Raw genomic sequence first — 21,412 nt, 5'->3', positions numbered from 1 at the left:
TGACTGTAATGGAACACATTAATAAACTATAATGATGTTTCATGTCTAACTCCAGCTTCAGTTGCCACGTTAAGAGAAAAGTATCCAGTACCAGATACCAAGGGAAATGCCCATGTATCTGCTGGTCCTGTTCCATGGACTATGGAGTGGAAATAATGTTTTTTTTTCTTGTGAAGGCTTTAAAGAAACTCATTTCCTTGACATGTTAGTTGTTAGTGTCACGAAAGGTTTAGGAGTGACACCCTTAAGCGGTTTTTCATTTACCCCTGCAGTAGGTAGCCACACTGTGAGCTTCCCCATATTTTCCTGCCATAATGCTTCCATCCTGCCTGCAGCTACAATTGACTAGTGCAGGTTGTAACATAAGACTCCCAAACTAGGCTCAATGTAATTGCCCAAACTACAATGCAATGTCTTCTTTCCACCCAGTAGTGAATTGAAAATAGTGTAGAGACCACCAACAAAGTACTCAATTAGTAAATGATGTTGATATATTTTTTTTATTGTAACTTTATCCAACAGGTGAAATGCATTAATCTACGGAACCATCCAGTAATCATACATGTCATTCTATAACTCTGCGGTCACACAAAGGACATTTGTTTTTCTTTTCTATTTTGGAAATTTTAGAGATCTGAGCCAGGCCAAGCTTTGTCTGCTCAGATCAAACACACATCCTAAAGGGCAAGATTTTAATCAGAGCCTTTGCTCCCATCTCTTTTGCGAAACATACAACTTCATTTCAGGTTCTCTGATGATGACTTAACCACTTAAACAGAAAACACATTCCCATCAGTCCTGAGAAATTGCCTCTTTGTGAGAACTTGCCTAAACCTCTAGCTGACAGTTATACCCTTTTCAACTGCCTGTTTGTCAGCATCTTTGTTTGACTGATCTATAATAGTTTAGTTTATCCCTGGGGACATTAAACACAGTAAATGCATGACTTTTGGTACAACAAGGGTTCATATCATTTCTTTATGGCAGCATTTCCTAGCATTAAGACCTAATGCCAGAAAGTATTTTTTGAAAGTATTGGCCTTTTATTACAGGTATCAGGTCATGAATAAATCAGACAGAAAGGCAGAGTAGTAACAATGGCAGTATTTCTTAAACAATAAACAATGTACCTGTATAGTGTCTTAAGATGTTTACACAATATGTGTCTTTTTTACCATCAGATATCAGAAGAAAAGATCCAGGTCCCGCTACAAGAAAATGCAAATCTCTTTCTCTGAAGCGTTTACCCTCTGGCAAATCAATCTATATGAACTCCTGCTGTGGATTAGAGGGTCAACACTGGGCAATTGGATTGTTAGCTTTCTGAACTGCATTCACTATGTACACTGAGCTGGAAACAAGACTAGGTGCATATCATTTGATTTATTGTATTATTGTTTTAAGTTTCGTATTGGCAACTAGCTCTTCTGCAGATCACATTTCCTTCCATTTCCATGTTCTGTGTTTTTGATACTCCAAAAACATCATGGTTATTTTTCAAAACATCCCAATTGATGGAAAAAAGACTGTTAAATGTGTTGGAACATTCATTCTGAATAAAGTGTGCCTGTTTTAACATCCTTTTTTTGCTCATATTGTATCTATTGCTTATAAATGGAATGTTCAGTCATACACCAGGCCAACCTGCCTCACTTTCCTTCAGTGCGTAGTGTATGCAGCCCAGTTCTATTAATCATGTCCCCAATTCATCTCTTCCCATCTTGTATCCATGTGTAATATAACATAAATAATTGCCTATAACCACAAACATTTGTCATTACTGTGTGATTCTTTATTGTTTTTTCCTGCTGGGTTGTATTTTTATCTTTAATAGAAACTAGTCCTTTAAAATGTGCAGATGTTGATTGAAAGAGGAATGGTGAGAAAGATAAGGTTGGTCACTAAATTCATGTGAGATGCTTTGTTCTCTTTCAACTGTAAGGTAATCTTTTTTAAGTTTAAAAAAAAATTGTGCTTGTTTTGTTCTCCCCAATTCAGGCTGTCTAATTATGTTTCCTCACTACAACAACTCCCCGTAACAGCTCAGGAGAAATCCTCAGATCTGTGTCCTCAGATCTCCCGCCAAGCCAAACAACTCTTTACACACAGAAACTTGACAAAAGATGTCAACGGCTTCCAGCTCCTAGGGTACAAAAGCCAGAACTAGAGGTGTCTGCTACAGCTCACTAGCTGCCTGTCCAACAGAGACTGCTGAAATGTGGTGAGGTGAAGCAGTACGTGCTGATTTTACCTTCCAAACCCACAGAAGTGTCGGGATTCCTAGGTTAAGAGTCATTTTTATATGATACTCCTTTTGCTTTGATTCTGTAGTAAGGTGGTCCTAAAGAACAGAAAATTCTGCTAATAGAATAGACTGAATACAGAGCAGTCTGCACAAGCTAGGTGGATGTCATCAGAATTTGCAGCACAGATAGAGAAGGCGGCTGAGGCAAACAAGAGGCCTTATCAGTTTTCCTATATCTTAATTACAGTTGACCTTTGAAGGCAAACATAGCAGGAGTTTTAGACGAATGTCTGGACTAAATAAAACATCCATCCGTCTTGATCAATGCATAAGGCACAGAGCTGCCAAATTTAATCATCTGTGCCAATCTAAGTAATGACACTGTCCTGTTCTGGTTATTTTGTAAAAAAAAAAAATAAATACCCCCTCCCCCCCACAGCTTTTACAGTATTGATGCTTAAAATTGAGAACAGAAAAGCACATCTTAGTAGCTCGGTAATCTTGGTAATACTCACTTTTAACAGTATGTTTGAGATCAACTACTGCAACCTTACACAGGGGATCTCCAGATTTGAGCTTCAAAGGAAGGCCTCTATCAGGTGAGTGAATGGAGATCCTTCAGTAAAGCTGGGTTCAGTTCCATTTATAGGCATTCCTTCCCCTAATTATAGAACCCCGTCATAGTAACCTTTATAGAGGTATCTTTGTATATTGTCCATTTGCCATTTGGTTAATCATCCCTGGAGAAATCCTAAGGTTCAGTTTGAACATTCAAATGTCAATGTATTGTAGCTGCATGCTTCAAAAACAAACAAAGGACCGAATCAATAAAATGTCATAGAAAAGACACAGTGTTGGTTTCCCTGACAAGACTGAACAAGGAACATGCTGGATTAGAATTTCCCTCATGAGCTGCATCATTAATTTGTGAATAAAAAAGCCTTAACCCCCCCTTCCAAAAAAAGTGTATTGACTGTTTATGGCTTCCCAAGTTATCTTTATTGCCAAGGTACTGCTTGTTGCCTGTATCAGGATTCATTTTAAACACACTCCAATATATTTAAGCAGGGTAATGTGTTTTAATGTGTCAGTGATCCTATTAGTTTATTGACCTGAATGATAGCTGAAATCAGAACAAAAACCTGGAATCCGTTTAAACCTTTTTTTGTTAAGAAAGTCAAGCTACAGCTATCCACTTTCACATGCTAATTAAGCTCCTCATAAAAAACAATGTTGTCTATTGAATAATACATTTTCTTACCCTTTAACCCTTTCTTTGCATGGCTAGAGAGGTTCTTGTGGAAAATCATTTTTCTGATTGTTTTAAATACACCGCTCGCTGCTTCTCAGTCAGTCTCTCTTGGCATTGAGATTCCAGGGGCTTGACTATTTTCTGAGCTAAGTTTATGGTCCCATACCTAAAACTGGAGCTTTATCTTCTAACAAAGTTGTTTCTAATCTAATCATCCAATGCTGAAACACAAATATGTTAAACTGCAGGATGCTAGTGATATTCACAGGTGTCATTGTAAATGGATATCATTGTCTCATTATGATGGTGTCTAACATTTACAAGATCAAACTCTAGTAGACATGAAGACATACCTAATGCAGTTGAATTATTCCGACTTGTGCCTGCCTGCCTTCAAGCCTGTCTTCTGTAATGTCATCATCTTGCAGTCACGTCGCTGGTTCTATGATAATGATAATGAGAAAGAGATGAAATTGCTTTTGTAATTATTCTCCTGTTGCCATTTAAAGAGTAACAGACATTCATATGAGGGATAACCTTACATTTCCAAAGACCAAAACAACTGTTAGACTGGGCTGGCTTATTGAAATGATGATTGATTTAGTAATTTTCAACAGAAATCTAAATTCTTCTCATTGCATGCTAAAAATCCAAGCATGTGGAGTAATAGCCTGTTGAGATGATTTGTGATGTAAATATGTATAGAGTATCTGTGTGTGCAGTTTCAAAAGAAGGGTATTCTTACTGTGACCATTTACACACATGCATACACAGGCTGGTAAAGAAAACGATCATTGGTAAATAACAAAACTGTTTCTTTTAAATTCCTCTGGCATTTACATTTGCTTTCCTTTTTGCTTTTTGCTTTGATCTTCAAACATCTGTGTTGGTTAGTCAGGTGTGTTAATTACCCAGGAACAACATGCAGTATTTTGCAGTGCTGAACATTATTTAAAATGTATTTATGCACTTGATTCCATTGGTGGTATTGTTAAAAGGTTACAAATATTTCAGAATTAAAATAAATCAATAAAATATGTATACGATTTAAATAATACATTGATCTGTTTTTTGAAAAAGGCTAGAAAAATGTGTTATGCTAATATGTGTAAATTCTTTTGAACTATGAAGGCTTTTAGCTGTGTTTGCAGTATTTCGTTTTATTGCAAATACAGTATGTTAAAATAACAATATGTTTGACAGTGATTCTGGAAACTTCATCAAATTGACAGAGCAGTACAGAGTTAAAAAAAAATCTATGTAAGCAAAATCAAGAAAATGTATGAACTCATGGCCTTAGAGTCTTGTATGAGATTTTTGTTTTAAATCAGAAAACTAAGAGAGGTAAATCAAATGCCACATTCAGTAAAAATGGCTTGGTAAAGCTAATCTCAGCTCTGGCATCAGTTAAAAGAGATTGTAATTGCATTAAGTTCTATGGTACTGCACCAAAAAACATTGCACTTACAGTAAGGTTAAACGGAACAACATTGCTGTAAATATTACGTATAATTCCAACAATCCTAACACATTACCCATGACCATTCATGTATTGGCATTGTGTATGACCTGAGATGAACAGGAAGCCATTCAATTATGAAGCAACACCACAAGAAGTATAATCAGATCGCTTTGTTCACATATTCATACATATTCTAAATGTCCTTGAAATATCTCATTTGCCATGCATAAAGATGCTTAGCACTCTATTTATTGGTAATGTGAATTGTATTAACCTTCAATGACATTACTCTACAAGTACTAAAGTATATAAAGTAACTTTTCCTTTACAAAGGAAATTACATTAAAATACCAGATTACACAATATATATAAACAGTGTTAAAATTAGTTATACAATTACACTTTGTGATACAATATATATATATATATATATATATATATATATATATATATATATATACTGCATATTGAAGGAAATGGCTTTCTTCATAAATCATTTATCTATCCTGTGCCTTATGCAATTATTGCTGATTTCTAATAACAGGATGCTGCTACATTCAATCAGGGTATGTAGTTTGTTGTTAAAAAATATCAAGATACCACATCCAAGGAGGATATTTGGAAATAATCTGATAAATAAATAACCAGAAGGTTACATAATTCAAAATGGTATGCTAAATTGAATTTATGTTTATCACTCCTCTTTGATAGGCAATTAGCTGAGCTTGAGATACTACAGCATTATATATATATATATATATATATATATATATATATATATATATATATATATATATATATATTTAATTTATTTCTTAGCAGACACCCTTATCCAGGGCAACTTACAATTGTTACAAGATACCACATTATTTTTACATAGAATTACAATATTTTTACATACAATTACCCATTTATACAGTTGGGTTTTTACTGGAACAATCTAGGTAAAGTATCTTGCTCAAGGGTACAGCAACAGTGTCCCCTACCTGGGATTGAACCCATGACCCTCTGGTCAAGAGTCCAGAGCCCTAACCACTACTCCACATTGCTGCCCTATATTATATATATATGCTTTTAAATATGGTAAATGGACAAACATTTCACTGTCTAAAGTTGTTACAGGGCAATAATATTTGCTAACTTTGAGTGATTCAGGAATGTGTTATTTTTGACCTGTAATACTATACAATAGGTTATTTTGCCCCACAGGATCAAAATATTCAGAGAATGTTTAGTCAATAATGCAGTTAGGATTTCAGGTAAAATTAATCAATAAAAAAAGCCTGCCTACTGATTAACTCTTGAGTAGAGTAGGCAAATATGCTGACATCTTACAGTTACAAACATCAACTCTAAATAAAACATGATCAATTTTCTTCAAATCAAATTTTAGATTTAAGGTTCTGAAAACAGAATTATCAAATAGATCAACCAATAACAATTACGATATGTACCCAACCAAAAAGGATCACAGTTTGAATCAGAATAGATCGATCATCAAATCTATAGACTAGAATGTGATTATATACAGGGCAGCACTATAAATCAGAAAATTCTGTGAATGGTTCATTGTGTGTTTGAGGAAGATTAATTATCTCTAAAATTCAGTGACACCAAAATAAGTCTGCTTTTTAATAGCATGAATGTTCTTCACAAGCAGCTTGGCAATGGCATAGTAAGCTCCTTAATATGCACATCTTCACGTGGCTTTCCATAAATGCCTTGCACATTTTGAAATGGGAAGTGTGTGTATATATATATATATATATATATATATATATATATATAGTGCTACCCTGTTATAACGTGACCTGTTATAGTGTGGAATCGATTATAACACGATAAGGTCGTGGTTCCCATTTCCCCCATAATACAATTTTGTTAAAAATGAAACTTGATGCGGTGGACAGAGTAAGAAAAGATGACACTCAAGCAGCAGTTTCTATTATACTGTATATATTGTAACAACCCAGGATTTATACTGTTGCAGGGCTGGTCTACGGACCCTGTTGTTTGTTTGTGTGTGTGTTTGTCAGCAGGCAAGCGGTACGCTTGCCTCAGTCGGGATTGGTGGGTGACGTCCGGGTAGGCGGGGACATGAAAGCACATAAGGGGGTGCACGTATTGGTGCGGGCAGAGCCGAGTGAGATCAAGCTGCTGTAAGAGTGCAAGACTGTTTGTTGTTTTTGGTGTGGCCTAGGCTTGCAGGGGCCGGAAATAATCGTCCCAATAAACTGTGGATTTGAGTACCTGCAAATTGTGTGTGTCTCCTTCCTTCATTTTCCACAGTACACTACAATATTAATTTGGCCATTGAAAATCATTTCGGGAACAAAAATACAAATATTCGTTATAAAGCGAAACGCAAATAACGCGGCCTCCTAATTATGGACCCCCACCACCTGACGAAGACTTGTTGAGTCGTAACGCGTCGTGGACATGTTTGTTGTAATATTTTTTTATGTTTGTTCAATAAAATGAAATGTAATGAACACTACACCTTTGAGTAGTGTGGATCACTAGAAGAACAATCACTAACTGTGCAACCTAGCTTGTCTCTACAACTCTGGACAACAAGGAAACAAGGATTGATTAATTATTTCCAACAAGTTTTTGTGAACCGACAGAGAAAATTATTTTCAATATAGACATTACTTTATAGTGGTCAGCACCTCTGTTTAAACTTAATCATTGCAGTGCATGAATGGGTTTTTACTAGTTTGTTACATTAATATTAATGAAAATCTGATATGAAAAAATACTGTTATTTTCTCCTGCATCTGGACCCTATATCCATATTTGAAAATCCTGGTGCTACAAATTCAGCCCTTAGCAACTGAAGTATTGGCTTGCTCTTTACTTTTTTGTAGAAGCTGGGGTTAAACCAGTCCATTACTGGGCCCACCTTCTGCTAAGAAATAAATAATAATAAAGTAATCGAGGCTCCTGCATTTCTGAGCCACAGCTAATTCATTGTCAGGGACTTGAGATGTGAGCTGTCTCAGATTCAGTCTGTGAGAGAGAGGATTTGAGATGTGTAAATGATGTCTTTCAGGTCATCCCTGGTGGATTTGTCCTCGAGGAATGATTTTTGAGGCATCAATAACAATACTGTGCTGTTACCCATAGCACATATCCACTGAAATTTGCAATACCTTCAATCTGTATGGCCAAGGCATTGAAAGTGGAAGGTTAACTTCCAAAAGATTTCACACCTGATAGCATTCTTATCTCACATAAGGAACACATAGAGCTCATTACTTCTTGAGAGATCTTTGCAGTTTAGTGTTATGAGAAGGCACAGGTTATGTTTTATGGTGGTCAACAGAGCAACCAGATTGCCTCAAAAAGCTTTGTGTTCATGTGTGTGTTTCAAAACCAGCGATGGAAATATATCTTCTAAAAAGGCTCTGCAGAGATACAATCTAATTGACTCATGGTAATCCCCAGATGCTTACAAATAACAAACGGTGCCCGTCTTTCCCATCATGAAAAAACAAGGTTATGCTCATTTGCCCACAAAGTGTCTGGCAGAGCTTCATGAACTTAAGTGCAGAGAGGTGTAGTATTGAACACCATTGGTGGCTGTACCTGACATGAGGGGCTGGAGTTAAATAGCAGAGCCAAACGGTTCTGAGGTAGGCAGAACCGTTAGGAGCAGGTTGTGAAGGGAGTCTACTATAGTAGCATACAGTGTTAGCACTAGTCTTGAGCTCTGTCATGTGGCCTGCTCAGAGTCTTGGCTTGAGCTCCGGTGCCTGTGAACATTTCCTTTGTGCAGTTAATAAAACATCCTGCTACCTACGCTCCATGGTGGGGTTTTTGTACAGCAGGCCTTGGCCTCCCCTCCAGGTTGTTTTCAGATTCAAGATTGTATGTTGATTGAATTTAAATTTCAAAGTGGACACAACCTTGGCCCTTCGTATCTGAGAATGAAGCTTGCCATGTATGTCCTTGAGTTTACTTTGAGATTAATCAACGCTGGCCTGTTGGAAACTAAAGATGTTGATGAAAGACTGTTGTGTGCCCTGACTGTGGAACTTGAAACATGGGTTTTATCTGTGCTTTTTTTAACATTTTACTTCTTGCACAAGAAGGGAGATATACACATGCGTAAGATATGGGACATTATGGCAAAACAAGGTTTACGTTAACTCTCAGAAAAGCAGATAAACTACATTCCCCTCAAAAGCGGTCAAGCACTAGAAAAGTTGTTGAAAAAGTAGAACTATATTTCCATCTGTAATATTTGCTACTAAAAGATTTAAATTTAGATCATGCTTCACTGTTTTAATCTAGCCTCCCTTGAAGTGGGAGTATTTTTAAATAAAATAATAACATTGGAATCTTCCTGCATGGAATAAGAATGTTGACCTTCTTCAAGATTACGCATGGTTACAATTACAGTCACAATACAAGTCAAAGACAGATATGTATGCCACACATTGATAGTGATTGGAAAGAATTGGAGGTGTCAGAGGCAGTGGTTATTGGGCTGTGCCAGTCAATGACTTGCGCTGTGTTGAGGTGTCCTAGGAAGCATCATTTTCTGGTCATAGTTTGTCAGGAAATAGGAGATTGTAAACATATACAGTCCATAGTCCCAGTTTCTCACCAACTCCACCACCAACATACTGGTACCTTCTTGCACATCCTGACTCTATATAGGTACATTTGATTAATCAATGAATAGCATCATATTTTCTCGTTGTCTCCAAATTGAAAGAGACATTGTAATAGCATACTTAAGACCAATCACATTAACCTGGTGAGAAAGAATCCCCACCACCCCCCTGTAGTACGCACCATCATTATTAGTTACGGTTTTGCAGCATTGAAGATCACCTAGTTTACCCTGGCTACAGAGTGAACTGTGCAAAATAATGTATCTTATGCACGTCTAGGGCTAGTCATGTGACATTGAACTATATCAAATGTGTTGTTTTCTGCATTCTACAGACTGGACTTTAAATAGTGCATATGTAAAAAAACAAATTCAATGCAAAATTATTTTCGCTGCTATTTTACTGCCAGTCATTCTCTTGTCTTCTTTGTCCTGACTTATTGATTAAACAATTGAGTTGTCTATTTTGCTTTACTTTACTTTATGGGTCTGTTGTTGTTTTTCTGTTTCAAAAACCTCTGGGGGACTGCTGTTACCCTTTTATCTGAGTGAACTGTAATGAATAATTAAAAGGTTTAAGATGTAGCCACTACAGTGTTAGAAAGTGTTGTCTTCATTGTAGCAGGGTAGCATCAAGAAAGAAAGTCGGAGGCAAAAAAGGTTTAAACAAAATACATTTAAAAAAAAACTGCTGTCACGCTGGGCAGCCACCTTCACTGACCAGCTCTAAACAACCAGCCCCACCCAGATCTAAACAACCAGCCCCACCCAGCTCTAAACAACCAGCCCCACCCAGATCTAAACAACCAGCCCCACCCAGATCTAAACAACCAGTCCCACCCAGATCAAACACTCACCAAACTCCCTCTCCCAGACACAGGGTCTCTTCCTGCTTTTATGCAGGTGGCCCCTCCCCAGTTAGCACCAATCTGCACTAACTGGAGAGTGGCCACACCTGTGGTTGCTGGCAGAGACATTAACCCTGTCCCTAATACATTCGTCAAACTGTGCACTGTAGTTTATCCATTTTTTGAGATATAGCTGGGATGAATTCACACTTTAAACTCAGTACAAAAATGACATTGCTTAATTGTAAGTTGTCACTCACAGTGACTTCAGTTAGCTCAGTCTTACTTTTGCATCCAAAGACAGATCAAACTTGACATACTGGTACTTTTTTTTGTAGCCAGTGCATATAATTAATTGAAATATTTAAATATGATTATGATGAATCAAAATGGTAATTATATTTTAATGTATGTATCCAAATGTACTCTGTATGGGTTCAGTGACAAACAAAAACAACACATTTACTATAAATAAAGCAAGTTGTTAATAATAAAACTTAATTATCATTATGACTGATAATAGATAATAGATCCCAAAATCTCCTTATGTTGTAGAATTTAAGTTTCTCATTTATTGAAGCGGGCAGGATGACAAAGATTTTCAGGTTCCTGGAAATGTATAATTATAAGACCAAAACAAATGTTCTTAGCATAAAATGGTATGGAAAAGGCTTTCTATTTAACGACAACACATTGTCTGAAGATAACATTGTGCCATGTATTTATTTACCTGGCTGTAATGAGAGTGAAAAAGCAGAAAGGACAATGTACATTAATTTGTGATTACAACTTCTGCCTGCAGTGCTTGATAATGATAGCTTGTGAAGTTGGAGAGTTAGTTGGTTTATATACCTTTATCAAAGTGTATTGTGGGAAACAATGGTAAAAAAAAGGTTTGGTAAATGTATAAACTGCAAGATGAATTTTATATAATAATATTTAATTAAGCATAAAAGAGGAGAGACAAGTGCAGTATATCTGTAGAACAAGTATTGGGGTGCACAGTTGGGTACTACCATTTTAATTATTTTATTTTATTTAAACAATATATATAATTTTGAATCATTTCAAGAAAGTATAACTTACTGAGAAATCACTGCACAATGTGAATTATTCTTTACTCACTGCCAAGTAGTTTAAGGTTAGAAGAATCCATTTGTCTAGTCTTGTGATTAGAACCTGCATACATTTTTTTTATATATTAAGATTGAAGTCAAAAACCTATGGTAACGAAAACTATTGCCCTTCCATTCCTTTCAGGTTTGAGTGTAATAGAATCCTTGCAAAATCTATAGAATCTAAGCTGACTAGATAATTAAAGAGATGGGAAAACACCAGCATTTTATTACAGTGAAGCTGACAAGTTAATGATTAATACTAATGTGTACTGCTAAATGAACTGAACATACTACAATTCCAGCAGCAAAACCAATTTGACCCAGTGTTTCATTCTCGTTATATAAAGTGATAAGTTCTTTGAATGCATTCTATCCTCAGCTTGAATTATGATCAAAGATAAAATAAGAAGCTATAATGATGAAATTATTGTATGTAGAGAATGTTATAATTAGGGCTGGTTGTTGCTTGAGGTTGATGAAATTCTATGTATGTAAATAGTTTGTGTTGACACTTCTCTTATTTACCCCCCTTTTTTGTAGTTTTTAATCCAATTTGAATACTCCAAATTACATGTAGCCTCACTCATTGTATTAGGTGAACCACTCTGGACCCCCTTATAAGATATTTTAAAAGGATCCTTGTATATGTATCAAATATACTTCTTCAAGTAAGAAGTGGAAAATGACTGTGCTAAGATGATGGACATACGCATCCTCCGGAACATGTGCCGTCAGCCGTCCGCTTCTTTTCACTCTGCGGGCCCGCCATGCAACCACCTCTGAGCTACAGCGTCGGAGAACCACGCAGCTCCGGGTAGCTTACAGGCAAGGCCGCAGGCACCCGGCCAGTCTACAGGGGTCGCTGGTGCGCGGTGAGTGGTGAGCCAAGGACACCCTGGCCGACCTAGACCCTACAATCCACGGCCAGCAGTGGAATAGCCTGGACCCGAACCAGCGACCTCCAGGCTATAGGGCGCCATCAAATCCACTCGGAGTGCCTTAACCAGATGTGCCAATCGTGAGCCCCTTGTCTGTATGTTTTCTCTCCTTAGAACTACAGTGAACTGGTTTTTAGCTGATGTCTGGATTGGCTTGCATAAGCATTTTTTTTTATCTTTGCCAATCAGTGTGATCACATACATAAAATGAGTAAACCACGTATCTGTGTTTGCTATCAAATGCCAATACTTTAGAGCTTTGTCACCACATGCTGCTCATTTAAAATAATCTGGCAATACCTGCTTAATTTGCAAATTACATGGAGTAAATATTAATAACTAGTTCCCTTTGATGCTCCAGCATAGCAAATTTGTGATATCAAATGTCACTGAATATAAAGTGAATTTTAATGTGCTCTTCTTTCAAGCATTTTATGTATTATTCTAGGGTAACTTTTAATAAACTTGGTATAAAAAGAGTAATTAACCAGCTGTCTATACAGCAAACCTATGTCCAACTATTTATCTTTGCACAGACCTGTTTTGGCATTCAAGTGGCAATTTAATGAGATCCCATTATTTTAGATATTGTCATTTTCTGACAGGCTAATTTGTTTGAAACCCTTAAAAGCTTTCTTACACTATTATAAGTTACAATATCTAAATAATTTGAGATTGTAACTTCATATTTTAAATGTTATGGAAAACAAAATCCAATGGTAAACTTCACCTTGACCTATTGAGGTCACATAACTGAAGTGTTTTATTATTTGGTTGTTGTAACCTTAATCGAGTGCTGCACTGCGAAGGCTATTCTTGTCCAGATATATGTTAACAAACCCTTAATTACTTAATTTAATCAATTAGACATATATTCAGGTATTCATCCATGAGTTATTTAATTGATAACCTCTAAATCCTGATCTGGAATAGCCCATGAGTTGTGCAGCCCTGCTTTACAATTTTCAACCACTAATTTGATCACATGTCCATTTCACAGAACAGTTTTTTTCTTTTTTATAGTTTTATTATATAAATATGAAATTAATGGAAGGTCTAAGGATCTTGGTATACTAATTATTTTTGTTGATTCTGGAACCATAAACCCATTTAGGAACTGTGCATGTTCCTCTTACTGATGGAATAGCTGGTAATAGAAACATACAAAAGGGAATGTAGGTTTTATGCTAAAATGTGAATAATTTGTTTAATGGCACACTACATTAATACTGAAGAACCTGTCATCTTATTGCAAATGACTTTATTAATAGTATCCATCTGCATTAAAGCAGAAAATGTTAAATTCTGGAATGTAATCATACTTGAATTTGACATGCTAATGTATTCAACAAAACTAGTATTATTGGGCCAATCTTATTTTCCTTTAGGATTCCTCTTAATGTTATTAATTAAACATTGATTTAGATGTCAAGAATTAGCATCACATTTGAACGATATGTTAACGACTTATCTCAAGTGTCTTAGGAGACTTTTTCAGATGAATTATAAATGTGCACCATATCCTTTTGCATTCACAAATAAAATATCTGAAATGCGTGCCTGTCTTTACTTGTTATAACTATCTGCATTATCGGACGCCTGGCAAGTTGTACTATTGAACTTACATATACAGACAAAATGCAATAGAAATCTGGGAGGCTTCAGAAGCAAGATTTCAGTTTTGTTCCTAAAACCTGTGTGGACGCTTAAACTGTGAGAAATAACAACTTGTTCCATTGTGTTACCTTCCTGTGAATCCAGCAGGTTCCAAGCCCCTAATTTGATTTTTAAATGTTTTCACTGTGACCATTTTACCCTATGAGGTTAGCTGCAGAGAAACGGAGGTCAAACCAGCTTGTTTTGTCTAGTTTATTTTGGCCAGTGAAATCATTGGAAAAGACTCTTCAATGACAATGAACCACTCTCACAGTTCAAGTCAGTTTATTCAGTGTATTTCTTTCAGTAATAACATATAACACTTCACAGAGTAGATTTTTTGGTATAAAACTATACTGTAGTCGTATACAATAAATGTCTAAGCACCTACATTTGTTATTTTAGTTTTATTCAATTAATGAATTACTTCCACTAAAGGCTGGTATCCTGGATTTTCTCTATACATATGCACCGTGTGCTTGGCTTTCTCAGTTAGGTAGTAAATACTGTAGTATAAAATATTATAATCAATATTTCATCTCAGTTCCTTTGCCTAATTCCTCAACACTCCCTCCAGACAGCAACAGAGCTCCATATGGTAGAAATCTGTCCCTGGTTTACGAATTTAACATATTAGCCTAATTAATTAAGATAATTTGCATCACCTGCAGTCAATTTAACTGGTCTTTATACTTTTAACCTGTTGGAAGTTCAAATCTATGTGAGATCAATTGAGTCAGGAACCAGAGCACCAGCCCAGGCACAGTCCTCATTAGCTGATTCTGCTCCCCTGGCCTTGTGCCCAGACAGTGCATTTTGCAGCTTTCAAAGCCAACCTGAGTTTTTTTTTTTTTTTTCAGTTGCTACTCCCAGTAGACTTTCAATAGCCTCCTGCTCTTTCTTTTCCCACCATCTCTGCAGTAGTTAACCTGCTAAGGACAGTGCCAGCTACAACACTTCTGTAACCAGACTCCCTAACAATCAGACCCTGCCTTTGTTATCACCTCCTTTAAGCTGTTCCTATTAACCTAAAGTAATGCAATCTCTATGAGATCACAAAGATTCAATGAAAATATACAATTGAGAAAGTGTGCAGTACCACTTGTCTTTGGCACTGGAAATGTCTGTTGCATTATATTGCATTACATTAGGATTGTAATCCAGTTTGTTTCTGTCTTAGAGTATATATAATGGTGATGTACCGTAGTTTAAGTTAGTAGTAGCAGGCTTGGAATGCATACAAGGACTAAGGAATGCATACAACAAATTATGTAGATTCATAGAAAAACATATGTGGAGCCTAGCAACCTAGTATTATTATTATTCATTTCTTAGCAGACGCCCTTATCCAGGGCGACTTACAATTGTTACAAGATATCACATTATACATTATTTCACATTATACAGATATCACATTATTTTTACATACAATTACCCATTTATACAATTGGGTTTTTACTGGAGCAATCTAGGTAAAGTACCTTGCTCAAGGGTACAACAGCAGTGTCCCCACTGGGGATTGAACCCACAACCCTCCGGTCAAGAGTCCAGAGCCCTAACCGCTACTCCACACTGCTAAGTATGCTAAATAGTAGAGCCTGGCAAGCAAAAGGTGCTTCATGGTACTTGCAAAGGAAATCCTAAATACAATACTTAGTGTGTTTTATCTGTTGACCAGTAACTGACCAATTGACTGATAAATAATGTACATCAAAAATGATGAACGCTCAGCCACCACAAATTATGATGATTGTACAAAACTGTGTAATAATACTAATACTCACACTAATACTAATATTAATAATAGTAATATTAACACTTAAGTAATGAGCCAGACACTAGCTCTCTGATTGCATCACATAGATGTATAGGTGTACATCTGCTTGTGATTAGTCAAACCTATGAATGGCCCTTGCTATATTAAAACTACCGACTGTTTTCTCATTGCGGCTGCTTTAGATCTGTCACTAAGGACCAACACATGGGTGGTTAGGATTGATTGTCAGACAGATCTGTTAGTTTCACGCTGATCAGGGGGACATGATGTTATGGTAATATAAAAAAGGGAGCAGGGCAGAGTCAAGGTGGAGCTAAATATGGGCCTCAGGGAAGAGATGTGTCTGACTGGTATAATCCTGCATGATCCAAGCAACCTATAGGGAAAGTGAAGGGAATCAGACCTGGTACTTAAAAAGTGATATATGCCTGTTTCTCCTTATTCACAAATACTGCTTGAGACATTCTGGTAATTGCAGTCCTGCATCTCTTAAAGAAAAGAGACTGGTAAAACGTACCTAATGCATTGGGAAGTGAGTAAAAAACCTAACTATCCAGCTGAACTTGGAGCCATATGGTCACCCTACTTTTGAGCTGAAAAGAGGCAATCTTTGGAATAATAATCATATTTTAGAGTCAGTGGAAAAGACCAAAGTCAAAAATTATTTAAACTGATAAAATAGATTCAATAAAAGTTGGAACAAAAGTCCTGAGGAGCAAAGGTATTTTGGTCTTCTGGAGCAGTGAAAAATTATCCCACAAGCCAAACAGTAACAGTTAAGTCTTACGTAGCTACCCAATTCATTGCATCAACTGTAAGATTTGCTACAATAATGGTACATTGATTCCTGCTGTTGTTGTTGCAGCATTGTGTTTCTGTCAGTGATTTGGTTGGTGTGTCTGAAATGATCTGACATGTTAAGTGTTACATAACTTTCCAGACGTTTTTTTTCATTTGTGTTGGGATAAAAACCTTGAGGAAGCCTGGCAGGGTTTTTTGTCAACAATAATATCTTGTCTGAGGCAGCGTTTTATTTTTTGTATGTCTTGCAGCACCAATGACATCAGCATATGTATATCTGCATATAAATATGAAATAATTATTAGCAGCCTCATTTGATCTTCTGAAATGCCATTTAGAAGCCACACATTATTGGCATTAATACCGTATTTAAAGTGTGGAGCAAATCTACTGATTTCTTCCAGTCTAATGTAAATACCTGGATTACTATGGAAGAATGCAAGGCACTGTTATGAGTAGGAATGTCAAACGCAGATAATGACGGAACGCTCTGAGGGTAAGATGATGTAATACCAAAGCTCAGATTAATAGAAAATGCAGCAACATGCTACAGAGAACACTAACAGTAGCAAATAGGCAGTATGCCCTCTGACTGAGCTACCCTGTCTGACAGCAGGGAGTAGGCTAGGCACTGTATTTTTACCCATCTTTTGGCTGACAAAGCAAAAAAATTGAACGCAATTCTTAAGCAGCCAGTATATTTAATGAATCATAAAGGTCAGTGGCTGCTTACATATTTTTGTATTAATCAAATTAGTGGTAGTATTTGTGTCAGTTGAAAATAAACATACTGTAACATCCTGCCAGAAATAAATGGATGTTATTTACAAGGTTTGTTCTTTGTATAGAATAACAGTCTGATTACAACAGGGAGGCACAGGTCCCAGTAACACTCTAATGCAGTAGCATGTAATAGTCGCTATGATGTCAAACTTCAAACATCCTTTATTTAATGTATGTCTAAATAGAGGAAGATCTAAATAGGGCTCTGTGGCTCTGTGAAAGTGTATGCCCTGCAGTATTTCATGTTTACTTTGAATTGACACAAATATCACCATTGGGTCGGGGTCCTCGTGAATTATTCAAATCACAGACATATTAGATCGGCTGCCGTTAGGATGGGTTCAATTCCTCGCCCCCTGTAATACATACCTTCCTATGATATTTACATACATGGCAGATGCTTCATCTTTAATTTAGAAAGAGCATTTTGTTACATTCTGTTCTTCACATGGAATGTTTGGGGGATTTGTAATTAGTGATATTATTGTTAGAATTGTTTTTTTGTTTTGTTTTTGTTTTCTGACGAGGGAAGATGTCCATTATTGTAGACTTTTGGATCAGCTGTGCAAATATCACTCTTTGAAAAAGCTCTGTCTTGTAGATTTCAGTGAAATCCATTGAGTCAACACAGAGCCGTGTTCCAGATTCTATTTATATGACCTCTTTACTGTGTCTCACAGGAAAAGCTTAAGTCACTGCACTCTTTCCTTAGATAATCCATAGGGGATTAGGCATCTGAATCAATTATATAGTCAGGACTGGCTTGATAAAATGCCTACCAAATCCACTGTGGTATTTACCAAAAAAGCATTTTTGTATGAGGTATTTAATGATGTTGTATGTAAAACAAATTAATACAAGAAATAGTCAATATGCATATTAATTAAAATTACAAAATATTTGTTATCAAGGAATGTGCATTCCTTTAAGGATTGTTTGTATTAAATTGGAAAAAAAATACAAATAAACTCACTGTCTCATAATTTCTTGCAAGGCATAATGAACTGTGACATTTACTTGTAATGCAGAAAATGATATGATGCAACATTATGCACCAGACACTTTACACACTAGATTTAGGTTTTCACCTTTGCAATATATGCTGTGGGCATTAATATTTTAAAAACAAAAACAAATGTAAAATGAGTCTACAATCTGCATTTACATAGTTACAAATGTAGAACACCAACCCCTTCCCAATACACAAACTAAAGTTGTGTTTCAATCAATGGCACATAATAAAAAAATAATTTAAAAAGAAAATAACAATATATATATATATATATATATATATATATATATATATATATATATATATATATATATATATATATATAGGTAACTGAAGCAATTAAACTAAAAAAGTTTTACTTTAGACATTCATAACCTACTGTATGTATGTATATAAATTTCTGATAGTAATCAGACAAACAATAAGAGGTCTATATGCATGTAAACAGATCATTTTTTAATTTTTCCTCTGAATGCTAGTTCTGGATACAATCATACTAACATTGTATTACAACTGAACTGCGACCTTATATAAGATTGTCATTCAGTAATGAAACTGTATACAGTACAATTCAACCCTATGTATATTATATTATGATGTACTGCAGCATACCTGCCAATTTGTGCATTCGTTTTGGAGGTTATTTGTTGCTTGAGATGCACAGTGCTGATTTTAAATTGCCACTGACGATGTTGTTATAAACATAGGGGTAATTACACCACAGATGCATCAAAACTTAATGACTGCTATTGCAAATTGTCCCTGGCATGCAGGTTGATTAATACATCTAGACAAAAACCTAGGCAGAATCATACCTTTACCGCAGTTGCTAATGTGTCAGATTGTAGTTGTTTTCTTTTATTCCAGACCAATTTTTGTTAGCATTTCTTGAATTGAAATGATTATCATTGGAATAATGTGTGGCTCCTTAATTCTTTATGCATTCTCTATGTACCACTGGACACTTGACAATACAAAAAAAAAACATCTTTTCCACTGGAATTACATACAGATAAGGAAACATTTTAAATAACATTTTCAATAACTCTGGGCAGGAAAGATGATTATAAATTGGACAATAATAGTCTGGTTTGACACCATCTGCAGCCTCCAGAGTCTAGAATTACAATCAATGGTGAAAATTAGAGCAGGAGACAGGCAGGTCTAGATCCATTAATCTGTAGGCCTGCATTCAAAAGATACCAAGGGAAAAAAACACACAATGTGATTGTGCTTTTATTTCCTTAATTTAACTCTAGCTAATTTACCTTGAGTAAAAATAGCTCAACTATTTTTTTTAAAATTTTGTTTTAAGGGTAGGAATAGTTCAGAATTAAGATTCTCTTGGAAGAGAAGTAAGCTTTTCCTATTATCACCAGCAAGCAATTGTGTGGAACTCTATTGGATTGTGTGTGTGTGATTGAACTGTCATCAGGGATGCTCAAGTTTGCTGTCAGTAATGCTTTACATTAAATCAATTATGCCATTCAATGAAACACCCTTATTTAATCCCAGCACACAGTACACTTATGTCCAAAGTAAGTAGTCAGACAAACATAGACATATTGTGAATTGTGTTCAACATATTAGAGACATTGGCGCAGGTCAATGTTCGAGTGAAATAAATGTGGACTAATATACTATGTAGTATTAAAAAATGCCAGCAATAATATAATTATTGTATAGAAAGAAATGGGTGGAAAAATGGTGTCAATGACTCTGCATCTCTTATTAAAAGTGCACCCTGCTATCCTGCACAGCTCCTTTTTTTAATCACAGGTCTATTTGGCTTTCAAATTAGTGGGCAAGAAACAGGGGAACAAAAAAAAGCAAGTGGAGATGAAAAAGTAAAGGTGTAATTATTATAATTAGCTCTAGCAGTGGGAGGACAGATTTCACATAGAGTAGCTAGGGAAAAAGGACAATAACATATCTGCATACATATTGCACATGTGTGCACAATTTGTTTTTAATTTATATTTATTTAAAAAAAAAGTAATTGTTAACTATTCCCTGAATATGTGGTTTACCTTTAAATAGTACAATTCAAATGAGTTAATTGTACCAAATACACTTTGGATACACGTTCTGATGTATTCTGTGCAAGGTTTTATACAGGCAATGATGATTGCTCAGCATGTTTATATTTAATATGACTGGGCCTTTTCTGGATATTCTTATCTAGAATCTACCTCAAATATATCACTGGGGGAGGGGGGGGGGGGGTTGCAGCTAAAGAATCCTCTGGAGATTTCTGTTTTTCTGTAAGATCTGTGAAAGCTCTGTTACACCATAACGTATGGTCTAACATGAATAAAGCCATGAATTTTACTATTAATGACATACAATACTGGAGGTAGCTGGATAATGTATAAATGGGAATTGTACAAATAGATACATGTGATCTTTGTCAAATGTCTGGTTACAGATTGGATAGTAAATTGAAGATGAAACTGTTGGCTGCATCAGTATAAAAAAAAAAAATTATTAGATTTTTTTTAAAAACACATCCTGTCATTGGAGTAATTTTCATGCTTTGATTTGTCCTAATTATACAGCAGTGAGAAACACTTGAAGCTAAATTTAGAAACAAAAGAGAGTGGGTATCCTTTTTTCCATTTCAGACCTTACAGTATAAGAAGCTGCTTGAACAGTTGTTATCTGTCAAAGAGGGTTCAATGCGGCTATGTTCTGCAACATCCAAATGGCTGATAATGTTAGCTATAGTGGTCAGGAGATACCTACTGCCCCCAAACCCCTTCTAGATATTACAGGAATTCTAGTTCCTTCTGGTGAAACTCCCTGTGTCCCTGGGCTCTGTCTTAGAAGCTGTAATAGCACAGGCCATGGAATATGTTGGAAATGGAAAATATTATCATAGACATCCAATAGGGAA

At 35.9% G+C, this 21,412-nt stretch overlaps 1 protein-coding gene across 4 annotated transcripts in view; it reads left to right on the top strand.

Annotated features, from left to right (window-relative positions):
- Nucleotides 1-3,158, top strand: part of LOC117417707 (aarF domain-containing protein kinase 1-like) — a 114,538-nt gene extending 111,380 nt beyond the window's left edge. For 2 of the 4 annotated variants that reach the window (XM_058991763.1, XM_058991764.1), the window contains exon 9: nt 1,182-2,273. In XM_058991763.1, the coding sequence (XP_058847746.1) occupies nt 1,182-1,350 (169 nt within the window). In that variant the 3' untranslated portion in view covers nt 1,351-2,273. Of the gene's footprint in view, nt 1-1,181 lie in introns of all 4 variants that reach the window. The other 2 variants (XM_058991765.1, XM_058991762.1) reach the window with 2 other exon arrangements.
- The last annotated feature ends 18,254 nt before the right edge of the window (nt 3,159-21,412 follow it).

Source organism: Acipenser ruthenus, chromosome 18 (genome assembly GCF_902713425.1).
Source record: "Acipenser ruthenus chromosome 18, fAciRut3.2 maternal haplotype, whole genome shotgun sequence".
In the NCBI taxonomy this organism is placed as follows: Eukaryota; Metazoa; Chordata; class Actinopteri; order Acipenseriformes; family Acipenseridae; genus Acipenser; species Acipenser ruthenus.
The sequence above is the reverse complement of the archived record's forward strand: the minus strand, read 5'-3'. Positions and strand labels throughout refer to the sequence as shown.